The sequence below is a fragment of the Microcaecilia unicolor genome, chromosome 7 (genome assembly GCF_901765095.1).
Source record: "Microcaecilia unicolor chromosome 7, aMicUni1.1, whole genome shotgun sequence".
NCBI lineage: Eukaryota > Metazoa > Chordata > Amphibia > Gymnophiona > Siphonopidae > Microcaecilia > Microcaecilia unicolor.
In genome coordinates this window covers 187,564,429-187,578,248 of record NC_044037.1, presented here as the reverse complement: position 1 = coordinate 187,578,248, position 13,820 = coordinate 187,564,429, and the positions used below count along the sequence as shown (strand labels likewise).

The following is a 13,820-nucleotide window of genomic DNA, read 5'->3' as shown; positions in this document are numbered from 1 at the left end:
CAGGGATGTCAAAATCCTTAAATTTGGTTGTCCTTAGAGATGGACATCCCTAGACATGGATGTTTCTGATTTTCATCGATTTTCGAAACCAAAGATGTCCATGTCAGAAACGACCAAATGCAAGCCATTTGGTCATGGGAGGAGCCAGCATTTCTACTGCACTGGTCCTCCTGACATGCTAGGACACCAACCGGGCACCCTAGGGAGCCCTCCAAAACCCACTACCCACAACTGTAAACCACTACCATAACCCTTACGGGTGAAGGGGGGCACCTAGATGTAGGTACAGTGGATTTGTGGTGGGTTTTGGAGGGCTCGCTGTTTCCTCCACAAACATAGCAGGTGGGAGGGGGGATGGTGCTAGGTCCGCCTGTCTGAAGTGCACTCACCCACTAAAACTGCTCCAGGGACCTGCATACTGCTGTCTCGGACCTGAGTATGACATCTGAGGCTGGCATAGAAGCTGGCATGACATATTTTGAAAGATGCTTTTTGAGGGTGGGAGGGGGTTAGTGACCACTGGGGGAGTAACGGGAGGTCATCCCCGATTCTCTCCAGTGGTCATCTGGTCAGTTCGGTCACCTTTTTGTGGCTTAGTCGTAATAAAAACAGGTCCGGGTGAAAACGTCCAAATGTTTGTCAGGGACGTCCTTCTTTTTTCCATTATGGGTCAAGGACATGCCCAAGGAAATGACATCAGAAGAACGCGGAACACTGCGCAAAGGGAAGACTAGTAGAGACATCGGGAGCGCCGCCTCCTTCACTGATGCTGCGCCTTCGCTGCTGGACGGAGGTAAATTTAAAAGGGATCTTGTTGGGGGGGGGGAGAAGAGGGCGGGCAGCTGGGACATGGGAGAGGGCGAGGTAAGCATGGCGCAGTGGGGCACCCCCCAGAGGACGCCGCTCTCCTGCTTACCTCGCTTACCATGTTGGCACGGCCCTGCTCCTGAGTCTGCCCCCCTTCAGCCTCAATTTGTGTCCTCTAATTCTACTCATCTCCAGAAAAGGGGAAGGTAGTAGAACTAGAGGACATGAATTGAGGATGAAGGGGGGCAGACTCAGGAGTATTGTCAGGAAGTGTTTTTTTCATGGAAAGGGTGGTGGACACATGGAATGCCCTCCCACAGGAGGTGGTGGAGATGAAAATGGCAATGGAATTCAAACATCTTCATAAAAACTGGGGCAACTATAACTTTCAAAGATTTTTAAATTTCCAGTTGACAAATATCCAATTTACAATAGCTATTACTTACTTGCGTAAATATTTTTGTCACTATTTCAGTGATTACTTCTGGGAATTCAATCCATTGTTTTCCTCCCCTAGAGGGGATTCTAATTCTACGAGCAATTTAGAAAAATCAACTTGACTAACTATGCTCTGAACTTTACCTGCAAAGCCTTCTGCAAACTCATAGAGGGGCATTTTCGTTATGATGTCTAAGTCAGACTTTGGACGTTTTGCGTTAAGCATCCAAAATCCGAATAGAAAACAAGACTATTTTCAAAACCGCAAAATGCCTATCTTTTTTCTTTCTTCAAAAATACTGTTTGTAACAAGATTTTGTGCTCTGCGCATTTATCTTTTCAGGCCATTTTTGGGATTAAAAAAGTACAAGTGCAAAAAAGTAGAAAATCAAGCCATTGGGATGTAGGAGGGGACAGCATTTTTAGTAGACTGGTCCCCCAGACATCCCAGGAGAGCAATGGGGCATCCTAGGGGGCACTGCTGTGGACTTCATATAAATGCTCTCAGGTACACATTTCACCATTGCTCTCTTATCTTGTCTGCTGAGCCCTCCAAAATCCACTACCCCCAACTGTACACCACTACAATAGCCCTTATGGATGAAGGGAGCACCTATATGTGGGTACTGTGGGTTTCTGTTGAGATTTGGAGAGCTCACACTTTCCACCACAAGTGTAACAGGTAGGAGGAGGGATGAGCCTAGGTCCACCTGTCTGTAGTGCACTGCACCCACCACTACACTACTCTGGAGACCTGCATGCTGCTCTAATGGACTGGGTATAACACCTGAGGCTGTCATAAAGGCTGGTGAGTACTATTTTTATTCACATTTGGGGGGGGGTGGGAGGGGGTCATCCCTGATTCTCTCCAGTGGTCATCTGGCCATTCCAGTACCTTTTTGTGCTTTATTTGTTCTGAAAACAGGTCTAGACCAAAACATTGAAGTTTTCAACCTAGACATTTTCATTTTGTTCCATTATGACTGTAAAATGTCCAAATGTTAGGCATGCCCTAAGCCCACCCTAATCCCACCATCGAAAAGCTCCCAACATGTCCTCTTCTGATTTGGATGTACTACAGGCAAAATGCATAGAGAGACATTTGCAAAACACTTTTCCAAAATACCAATTTGGATGTTTTGATAAATCCGTCGAAATGGGGCTTTATGACACTTTTTGGGTATTTTTCTCTTTCGAAAATGAGCCCCATATCATCTTATTTTGGAAGGGTCAGTTCTTTCAAGTTTGCAACTGCAAAGTTCCATAGCACCCTTACCTCTCCAGCTGGGACTCCTAGGCTCATATCGTTGACTGCAACAATCTTTTTGTGAACCTGATGGTAGATCTTGGTCAGCCCACAAAGCTGTAGCTGGTCCATTTCTGCCCTGCCGGACTCCACTCGTATCTTCTCTGCTTGGACATCCTCATCCTCATTAACTGTATTCACCACATGGTGAGACTGTCTTTGGCACTTTGTTTTTACAAAGCGTCTGGAGAACAAATGAAAGATATATTTAATTTTGTTTTAGAAAGTTGGAGACCTGGAAGTGCTTAAAAACCATTCAATTCATATCCTAAAATGTTACATAGCATGTTCGAGAGCTTAACCCTCCCCTGCTGCATTTTCATTTTGAAAATTAACTTTACTCTCTGTGTACTTCAATTGGAATACCAGAGAAGTAAACACATTTGGCGATGTCTCGCATTATTAAAGCCATTTTGCTATTGGTTGCTGCATCATAATATATTCCCTGTGTGCCAAAGAATTCTAATACATGGGTGTATTATATTCTCTGAGAAGTCACAATGGTGTCCTTTTACTAAACTGCTTGAAAAAGCGGCTCTAGTGCGCCCTTATGTGGGGTTTTCCCATGTACTAAGGCCATTTTTTCTGCAGAAGTAAAATGGCTGATTTTCCAATTTTTGCATTAATGGCCATGCACTGTCACCATTAGAAAATATTACCATGCTAGGACTTACCAACACCTAGGGCCTTGTTTACTAAGCTGCTAGTGTTTTTAGTGTGTGCTGATTAGCGTGCACTAAACGCTAGAGACACCCATAGGAATATATGGGTGTCTCTAGGGTTTAGCACGGGCTAAAAACAATAGCACACCTTAGTAAACAGGGCCCTTATTTTGTAGGCGGTAAGGGCTCATACGGGAATCCTGTGCTAATCGGTTAGCATGCAGTAAGGTAGCTGTGCCAACTGATTAACTCAGAAACACCCACTCTCTGCCCCAGACACATTCCCCTATGTAAAAATAAAAATACTTTTTAGTGCACAGTGTGTGCTGATTTGGCATTTACCACAGGATGCCTGAGTGTGTCCTGTGGTATGCTATTTTAAGTTGTAGTAAGTGTGTGACAGCGCAGTGCAGCTTAGTAAATGGACCCAATGTTTAATTTTTCTCAACCATTTTCTAAAACTATGATACATACCTAATAACTTGAAACAGGGCTTCGTTGATAAGCAAACGCAGTGCAAAACAGACGGTTCCTTGAATAGCCATAGCAACAAGCATCCAACCCACGATGTCCACATCTAAGCTCCTGATTCTATAGTCTATTCCATATAATTTATAGAGATCCACTAGCCCCTGTTGCTGGGAGAGCTCGATCAAACCATATCCAAAGCAAAACTGGGGAAAAATCCTGAAAACATTCTTCAATGTTGTGATGAGAATTGCCAGCTTCTGTTCAGAGGAAATATTGAAGAGTATGGTACTTCTTTTAAGCATCATTAATTATTTATTTCTAGCCTGCACTTTTCACAAACACAAATTTTTAGACAATACCAACAAATAATACAATACCAAATAACATAACATTTCCCTGATTAAAGATCAAAGCTCAATTTTCATAATTATTTCCTTCGTCACCTGTAAATTACATAGGGCCCTGTACTAAGGTGCACTAGCATTTTTAGTGCATGCTAAAAATTAGCATGTGCTCACCATGAGGGGCATAATCGAATGGAGCGCCCAAGTTTTCCTGAGGGTGTCCTTGCAGGACGTCCCCGTGAAGGGGCGGGAAAACCTGTATTATCGAAACAAGATGGGCGTCCATCTTTCATTTCGATAATATGGTCGGGGACACCCAAATCTCAACATTTAGGTCAACCTTAGAGATGGTCGACCTTAGAGATGGTCGTCCCTGGTTTTCGGCCATAATGGAAACCAAGGACGCCCATCTCAAAAATGACCAAATCCAACTCATTTGCTCGTGGGAGGAGCCAGCATTCATAGTGCACTGGTCCTCCTGGCATGCCAGGACACCAACTGGGCACCCTAGGGGGCACTGCAGTGGACTAACTGATGCACTAAGTGAATGGAAAAAGCCCTTCCATTACCAATCCCTTAGCGATTCAGAAAGGAACGGGCATGCATGAAGGAAATCGCATACAAATGAGCTGCTCACTGTTAGCTCATTTGCACACAATTTCCTTCCTAAGGAGGGGAAGCCAGTGCAGAGCAGCCAAGCATTATGCGTGGCTGCTCTGCGCATGCCAAAGACGGTGTCATACATGCAGACAAGCTGCGTGTATAATAGCTGTCTATAACCTTAAATAAATTGCCATCTGTAACCTTAGAAAAGTACAAGTCCAGGTGAAAACATCCAAGTGTTTGTCAGGGATGTCTTTTTCTTTTAAAGTATGGGTGACGGGTATGCATGCTTCTGGCACCCCCTTTATTTATTTATTTGGATTTTGGATCACCAGTAGCAGAGGTGGGATTTGAACTGGCCATCTGTGGATTGCAAGACCAGTGCTGTAACCACTATGCCACTCCTCTGCTCCACGCTATGCCCTTGAAATTTGGCTGTCTCTGTGGGGGGGGGGGGGGGGGGGGGCAGTTCAGGAAGTCCAAAATGTTTGAAAGAAGGATGTCCATGCCTTCACCATGCTTCCGCTGATACACACATACCTCCCTTCCCAGGGACCTGCATACTGCTGCAATGGACCTGAGTATGACATTTCAGGCTGGCAAAAAAGTTTTAAAGTTGTTTTTTTCAGGGTGGGAGGGGGTTAGTCACCACTGGGGGAGTCAGGGGAGGTCATCCTCCATTCCCTCCGGTGGTCATCTGGTCAGTACGCGCACCTTTTTGAGGCTTGGTCGTGAAAAAAAATGGACCGAGTAAAGTCGGCCAAATGCTCGTCAAGGACGCCCTTCTTTTTTCCATTATTGGCCGAGGACGCCCATCTCTTAATCACGCCCCAGTCCCGCATTCGGTACGGTGCCGACATGCCCTCATGAACCTTGGTCGTCCCCGCGATGGAAAGCAGTTGAGGGCGCCCAAAATTGGCTTTCGATTATGCCGATTTGGCCCAATGCAAGCTTACTGCTTGCTAAAAAGAAAGTACCGCCGGGCTACCACAGCAGCCTGGTGGTAGTTCCCACCCCCAGTGCGCTGTCATATCCGGCGCTACAAAAATATGTTTATTTTTGTTGTGCTGGTGTGTACTCGGTGGTAATGGGCCCAGTTACCGCCGGGTTAGCATGAGAGCCCTTACCGCCACCTTAGTGGGTGGCAGTAGGAGCTCCCTCCTGAAATGGTCGTGCAAACTTGTAAGGGAGTATTCACACTGGTTGGCTATGGTCACGGCTAGCATTTCAGTGGGCAACTTACAGAATACTGTAAGTTGCTCACATCCCTGATACATTTAGGGACCCCAATTTATGTCAGCTTTTTGAGATGTGACAATACAGGTGTCTCAATATAGATGCACCAATTCTGGGCTTACACTAGTATTCTATAAGGGTCCTTATACTATGCACATTACCAGGGCACCTAAATGGAGACCCCCCCCCCCCCCCCCATTGTAGATTTGCTCTCTATATGGTCAAAAAGTGATTTTTCCTATCCAATCCTAGCAGAAGAATTTTGCATATGCTTCAATGCCCTAAGCATATCCATTGGAAGCTCAGTAAAAACAATATTCATTATTCACATAAACAAAATGCAGGAATATAAAGGCCTAGGAAACTGTACAAAAATCTTCCTTTGATCAAAAAAGCTTTAAATGTCTCAAGGCCTGTATTTTATAAAACTGTAGCTTGCAAGGAGGATTTCTCTTAAGACTGTTCTTTAGAAAGATGCTACAGATTTATAAGTATTTCAATGGAAAAAAATATGGTTTTTTTTTTACCAAGCTGTAGGAAAAAGAACCCTGCACTAGCAACGGGGGCCGTTTTTCCCACACGCCAGGGCCCTTTTTACCGCAGCAGGTAAAAAAGCCCCCTGCACACATGGCCAAGCAGTGAGAAAACTCTTACCGTATGGCCATGCAGCAGGGAGCCCTTACCGCCACCCACTGAGGTGGGGATAAGGGCTCCCATGCTAACCTGGCGGTAACCGGGCAGCGAGCGACGATGCCCGATTACCACCGGGTTATCGCCACACAAGCCATTTCCAGAGGTTTTCTTTTTCCCCTGGAAATGGCGAACGCTCAAGGCAGGACTACCGCTGGCAGCCGTGTTAAGCCAGCAGTAGTCCCAGAAGAGTGAACAGTAAGCCCACGTTGGGCTTACCGCTGCTCTGTAAAAGGGCCCCTATATATGGTATGATGAAGGAAAGGTTTGTTGTTTTTGTTTGCTTTTTTTCAAATGTCAATTCAGGATTGGTATTGTTTGGTTTATGTAGATGAACTATATTTGTGATATGTTTCATGCCACATATGTTCAAAGCAGCATGTGCCACCACGTGGGAGAATGTTTTTCTAGTCCATCTGTTTTCAAATGAATGCAAAACTGTGTTCAGATATTCCTTTGCGGTTTATTTGATTGCAGATTGTGCTAAGATTTTAAGGGGGGAAGTTATCAATGTGGACTACTGTTAAGTTGGATGATGTTACCACAGGGTCTCATTACATAAAATGGGATCCCGTGCTAAAATAACCTGACTTTCCCCCCTTAAACTCTTATTTTGATGGGACAACCAACTTTTGTTAGAAGCTTTCTACTTCATTAACACCATAAAAGTTGTTTTATTTGACTATATGGAACCCAGATATATTTTATTTTCTCCCCAACCCTGTTCAAGGCTGAGCACTATAAATATCCTCTGATCTTAAGGTTGCAATAACCAATGCTAGTCTTACTAATACTGCAAACAAGCTGACTCTCATTCCAGGCAGTTGGATTTTCAGGCTATCCACAATGAATATGCATTAGATAGAACTGGCTGCATGCAGTGCCTCCATTGTATGCATATTTCTTGTGGATATCTTGAGAACCCAGTTGGATGTGAGGTCATCAAGACAGACCCTATTCTAGTTTATTTATATTGCATTGAATTTCATTTTTTTCATGGTTGGTCTCTCATGCCTCTCCTCCATGGTGCTATATAATCCTGTGATCTATTCATGACATTCATGCATTCCTAGTCAAATCAGCCCTCCTGATGCATGATTGTTCACAAAATCATTTATGGAGACGCCCCGTCTTACATGCTTGACCTCATGGACCTCCCACCCAGAAATGCCAAAAGATCTGCCCGCACATTCCTTAATCTACATTTCCCCAGCTGCAAAGGATTAAAATACAAACTAACACATGCGTCCAGCTTTTCCTACATTGGCACACAGCTGTGGAATGCACTTCCAAATCACTTGAAAACAATCAACGAAATAACCAACTTTCGCAAATCATTGAAAACCTATCTCTTCACCAAAGCATACCACGAGAATCCATAACTAATTACAACACATCAATACCTCCTCCCTCATCTTGACTGTCTTCATCAATTGCTTGATTAAATCGACTTGTTAGCCTTGTTATTCTTGATATCTTTGTAACAACAATTGTATCTCTGTACCCTGATATGGTGATGCCATAACAGGTCTTTGTAAGCCACATTGAGCTTGCAAACAGGTGGGAAAATATGGGGATAAAAGTGCAATAAATAAATAAATAAATTTTTGCTCTCATGATTAGTAGACTGGAGTTCTGTAATTCATGTTATAATGGTCTACTCCTTATGTCTATTCAGTTTAACCACTATAATTGTAAATGATGATTTCCATTACTCTGTCACACTGCTTCTTAAAAATGCACATTGACTCCCAGTTAACTACCAGATCAATTTTAAAAATTTAACTTTGGTTGATAAGAGGTTTTTTTTAATATAGGTTATTCATGTTATTTTTTGATGTTCTAATCTCAACTTTCCTTGAAAACAGAGTGCTTTTTCTTAATCTGGTTGGAACAGGTCTCAGCTAGTAGGAGCTGTTTGCTACCTAGATCTCTTATTTTCCAGCCTGTGATCTGCCTCATATCTATAAAATATTATTCATTTTTTTTTACACAGGCTAATTCTAAATTTGAAGTCTGCCAAAACTTTGCCTTGTTCAAAATTAAAAATATTACAAATATATATGAATATCTATGTCATTTGAACATGATAAATAAGAACCTTCAAATGTATTTCATTATTATTCTACCAACTGTAATTTATTTACATCTCAAATTTTGACCTATTGCTCTTTTGGGATCCTGCCAGATACCTGTGACCTGGATTTGCCACTGTAGGAAACAGGATATTGGGCTTGACAGACCTTCAGTCTGTCCCAGTACGGCAATATTTATGTACCTAATTGTCATTATAGAATTATAGGACTTTGTGTACAAGTAGTAATTTCATAAAGTAGAACATTAGTGTTATGTTATCTTGAACTTAAAAGTTGTTTCTAAATGAAATATTGATCTAGTTGATGGTGGCAGTAGTCCAGATGTGTCTAAGTCTGTACAAAGCTGATTCAAAGAAAAACAAGAGTTATTTATGGAATCTTAGCTTCCACTGCTGCCAGTCGCATCAAGAAAATGTGGTGCTTAGGCTGCCTTCCAAAACCTGCCACCCATTTTTACAATTCAGCAACACAGAACACAAAATTCTGCATGCTGGCCTGAATGGTGAATCACAGTTTATTACAGCAACATTGAAAAAATAGGAGCTTCAGAGACCATGCCAAGCCCCTCATTATTATTCCAACAATTGTGTCACTGCTCTGGGATGCTCCCTGAAGAAGTTTTCAGTATTACAATTGAGAGATACACTGTATGTATATCCAATTGTAAGACTTATCTTGCCAAGAATAAAAGGCAATAGAAAGCTAAAAAATGGAAGAAGCTGATTGGGTAACAATTTCTTGTTATCAAATAATAGAACAAATTAGGAAAGCGTGCAGAACATGGCACTATATTTTTATTTATTTATTTTATTTATTTATTACATTTGTATCCCACATTTTCCCACCTATTTGCAGGCTCAATGTGGCTTACATAGTACCGTAGAGGCGTTTGAAAATTCTGGTATGAACAAATACAAAGTGATGTTGTGGTAGAATAAGGTTCATGTGTAACAGACACATTAGGGAATCGTAGAGAGGAAGAGTTATTATATATCCATTTCAAGCTTTGGTTTTGTTGTGTTGCAGGGTACAGGCATTTAAGTTGGGTCGGTAGGGTATGCCTTTTTGAACAGGTTAGTTTTTAGTGATTTCCAGAAGTTTAGTTGTGTGCTTATATAGGAAAAACTGGATGCATAAGTTGATTTGTATTTGAGTCCTTTGCAGCTTGGATAGTGGAGATTTAGGTATGTTCGTGTTGATCCTGTTGCGTTGCATTTCTGGTTGGTAGGTCTATGAACCAGGGTGCAGATTTTGAGAGCAATTCATTCTTTGATTGGGAGCCAGTGCAGTTTTTCTTGAAGGGGTTTGGCGCTTTCGAATCGCATTTTTCCAAATATAAGTCTGGATGCCGTGTTTTGAGTGGTCTGAAGTTTCTTTATGATTTGTTCTTTGCATCCCACATAAATTCCATTGCAGTAGTCTACATGGCTTAGTAACATTGATTGTATCAAGTTACAGAATGTTTCCCTCGGGAAGAATTGTTTCACACGTTTGAGTTTCCACATTGAGTGGAACATTTTCTTTGTTGTAGTTTTCACTTGGTTCTCTAGTGTGAGGTTACGGTCGATTGTAACGCCGAGAATTTTCAGGCTGTCTGAGATAGGGAGGGTGTAATCTGGGGTGTTTATGTTTGTGGGTTTGTTCGTATTGTATTGGGATCAGAGGATGAGACAGTGTGTTTTTTCTGTGTTGAGTTTTAGTTGAAATGCATTTGCCCATGAGTTCATGATGTTCAAGCTGAGCTTGATTTCTTTGGTGATTTCTATCAGGTCATGTTTGTAAGGAATGTATATTGTGACATCGTCTGCGTAGATGAAAGGGTTAAGGCCTTGTTTGGATAAGGACTTGGCTAGTGGGGTCATCATTAGGTTGAAAATGATTGGTGATAGTGGTGATCCTTGAAGTACTCTGCAGTCTGATTTCCACGGTGATAATACATTTGAGCTTGATTTCCCTTGATATGTTCTAGTAGTTAGGAAACCCTTGATCAAACTGAGTATGTTTCCGCCAATTCCGAAGTAATCTAGGAGTCGTGGAGGGGCATAATCGAACGCGAACGCCTATCTCCATGGGCGTCTATGTCCGAAAACGGGTACATGAAGAGGCGGAACAGACTGTATTTTCGAAAAATGGACGTTTTTCAGCTGGGCGTTCGTTTTTTTTAGTGATAATGGAAACTAAAAACGCCCAGCTCAAAAACGTCCTAATCCGAGCCATTTGGTCATGGGAGGGACCACGATTCGTAGTACACTCACCCCCCCTGACATGCCAGGACACCAACTGGGCACCCTAGAGGTCAGTGCGGTGGACTTCAGACAATGCTCCCACATGCATAGCTCCCTTACCATGGGTGCTGAGCACCCAACCCCCCTCCCCCAAAACCCACTACCCACAAACGTACAACCATAGCTCTTAGGGGTGAAGGGGACACCTACATGTGGGTACAGTGGGTTTTGGAGACCTCCCATTTACCAGCACAAGTGTTACAGGTGGGGGGGGGGGGATGGGCCTGGGTCCACCTGGCTGAAGTGCACTTCGGTACCCACTAAAAGTGCTCCAGGGACCTGCATACATGCAGGCTTCAAGGACTTGTTGCTGCTATATAACATTGGCACACCAGTTGACACCTGAAGACTAATCTCTCCGAAAACGTCCTTTATTGGAATAAGCATGCTTACTCACAGTTAACTGCAGATCAGAGGTTGTGCCCCACTGGCAACGAGTCTCCCTGATACTGAGATGAGCAGTAGGTCAGAGCTGGCAGAATGCTGTACAATGCCCTCTTTCAGCCACATTTAAGGTAAGAACTAAGTTCTGTAACGTGGCTAACACGTGAAAGGGATCTAAAACTGGCTTACAAAAATGGCCACTACCTCATGGACTACCGGAAACAAAACAGGGCACACTCTGACCCAGTAAGCAGGGGGAAAAGCACCATGAGAGTAGAGCCTACCAACTACCAACATCGTAAGCATTTGCCACAAGCTAGTGGAATCACGGAGCCCAATACCCTACACCCACCACAATGCATTGCTGATGTGACTCTGCAGTGCGCATAACAGAAAAGGTGTCACACTCACCCGAGAGCCACATCAGAACCAGGGAAAGGCTGTCAAAGGATAGAACCAGGGGCGTAGCCAGCCTTCCATGGGTGAGGGGTCCAGAGCCCGGGGGGAGGGGGCACATTTTAGCCCTCTCCCCGGCGCCACCCCCCCCCACCGCCGACATTGCCACCCCCCCTCCCGCCGCGAACCCGCCGCCGCTGCAGCCTACCTTTACTTTTGCTGGCGGGGGATCCCACTCCCCGCCAGCCGACGTCTTCTTCTCAGTCGCTTCCTGCTCTTCAATTTGTTTGCTGACGTCCTGCACGTTGTACGTGCAGGACGTCAGACTCAGAGAACAGAACTGAGAACAGAACTGTTCTCTGAGTCTGACGTCCTGCACGTACAATTACGTGCAGGACGTCAGCAAACAAATTGAAGAGCAGGAAGGACTGAGAAGACGTCGGCTGGCGGGGAGTGGGATCCCCCGCCAACAAAAGTAAAGGTAGGCGGCGGCGGGTTCGCCGGGAGGGGGGTCCTGGGGTGAATCTGCGGGGGCCCCGGCCCCCTCAGGCCCCACGTAGCTACGCCACTGGATAGAACACATTCTGCTGTCATAGAGGTGGGTACGACGGCATTTGAGGCTGGCATAGAGGCTGGAAAAAAAGTTATTGAAGTGGGGGTTTTTTGGTGGGAGGGGGTTAGTGACCACTGAGTCCAGGGAGGTCATCCCCAATTCCCTCCGGTGGTCATCTGGGCAGTTGGGGCACTTTTTTGGGACTTGATCGTGAAAAAAAGGGTCCAAAAAAACTGACCCAAAATCGCGGTAAAAACGCCTTTTTTTTTCGATTATCAGCTAAAGACGCCCATCTCTCCTCTGCCGATAACCACGCCCCAGTTCCGCCTTCACCATGCCTCCGACACGCCCCTGTCAACTTTACCCGTTTCCGCAACGGATTGCAGTTGGAAACGCCCAAAATCGGCTTTCGATTATACTGATTTGGGCGCCCATGGGAGAAAGACGCCCATCTCCTGATTTGGGTCTCAATATAGGCGTTTTTCTCTTTCAATTATAAGCAGGTTAGTAGTATTTTATAGTTTACCATGTCGAACGCACTAGACATGTCGAATTGGAGGAGAAGTATGCTATTACCTGTTGCTATTTCCTTCTTGAATTTGACTAGGAGGGTAATTAGTACTGTTTCAGTGCTATAGAGGGGGCGAAATCCTGATTGTGAATCATGTAATATTGTGAATTTGTTTATATAATCAGTAAGTTGTTTGGTTACCATGCTTTCCATCAGTTTGACTACCAGTGGGATAGATGCTACTGGGTGGTAGTTAGTGATTTCGTTTGTTTTTTTCTTGGGGTCTTTTGGTATTGGGGTGAGTAGTATGTTGCCTTTTTCCTTAGGGAAGAGACCTTGTTGAAGCATGTAGTTTAAGTGTTTGTGTGTGTGTGTGTGTGTGTGTGTATCTGTGTTGTTTCCATGTGTGCCTTTGAACTGAAAGAAATGGAGGAGTGCAGTTTGAATGTACTGAGATCCAAATATTCTCTTGGTTTGGACAGAATAATAAAATGAAACCAAGTGTGATAATATATCAAACCACTGGATGCCGTTATCAACAAATTTAAAAAAGATGGATTTTTCAGTTTAATCACAGATTCTTAATGTCTCATGACAACAGGTATTAATTGGCAGCATACATAGCAACCATCAAGAAAGCTGTATGGTTCAGTTAGTAGGTTTCACAGTAAAATTTACATCAAAGAAAATGAAATACACATCTGTAATGCTAGTCCACCAGGGTGTGATAGCATTTCAGGAGCACATCTCCTGGTCTCTCCTCACTCCATGCTGGGGAAGAGCTGGCCCTGTCATCCCACCTGCAGGAGGGTGTCCTCCTCACTGATATGAGGATTGCAGGCCTTGGTAGCCATTATACCAATGTCCCTGAATTTATAATATCATTCAGCACACACTGTATGTGTATACTTTTTGCCAGTAGATTTGTGCTTCAGGAGGCCTTTTATAAAAAGTATAACCCTTTCCACATTTTTTATAAATTACAGGAACATACACCTACCTGTCTTATCTACAGGTATATAAAATTACCTCCTTAGT

At 43.7% G+C, this 13,820-nt stretch overlaps 1 protein-coding gene across 1 annotated transcript in view; it reads right to left on the bottom strand.

Annotated features, from left to right (window-relative positions):
• The window catches only part of ABCA12 (ATP binding cassette subfamily A member 12), a 542,556-nt gene that overhangs the window by 49,062 nt on the left and 479,674 nt on the right, over positions 1-13,820 (bottom strand). Inside the window, 2 exon segments of the mRNA XM_030210844.1 lie at positions 2,522-2,735; positions 3,688-3,941. Of these exon segments, the coding sequence (XP_030066704.1) occupies positions 2,522-2,735; positions 3,688-3,941 (468 nt within the window).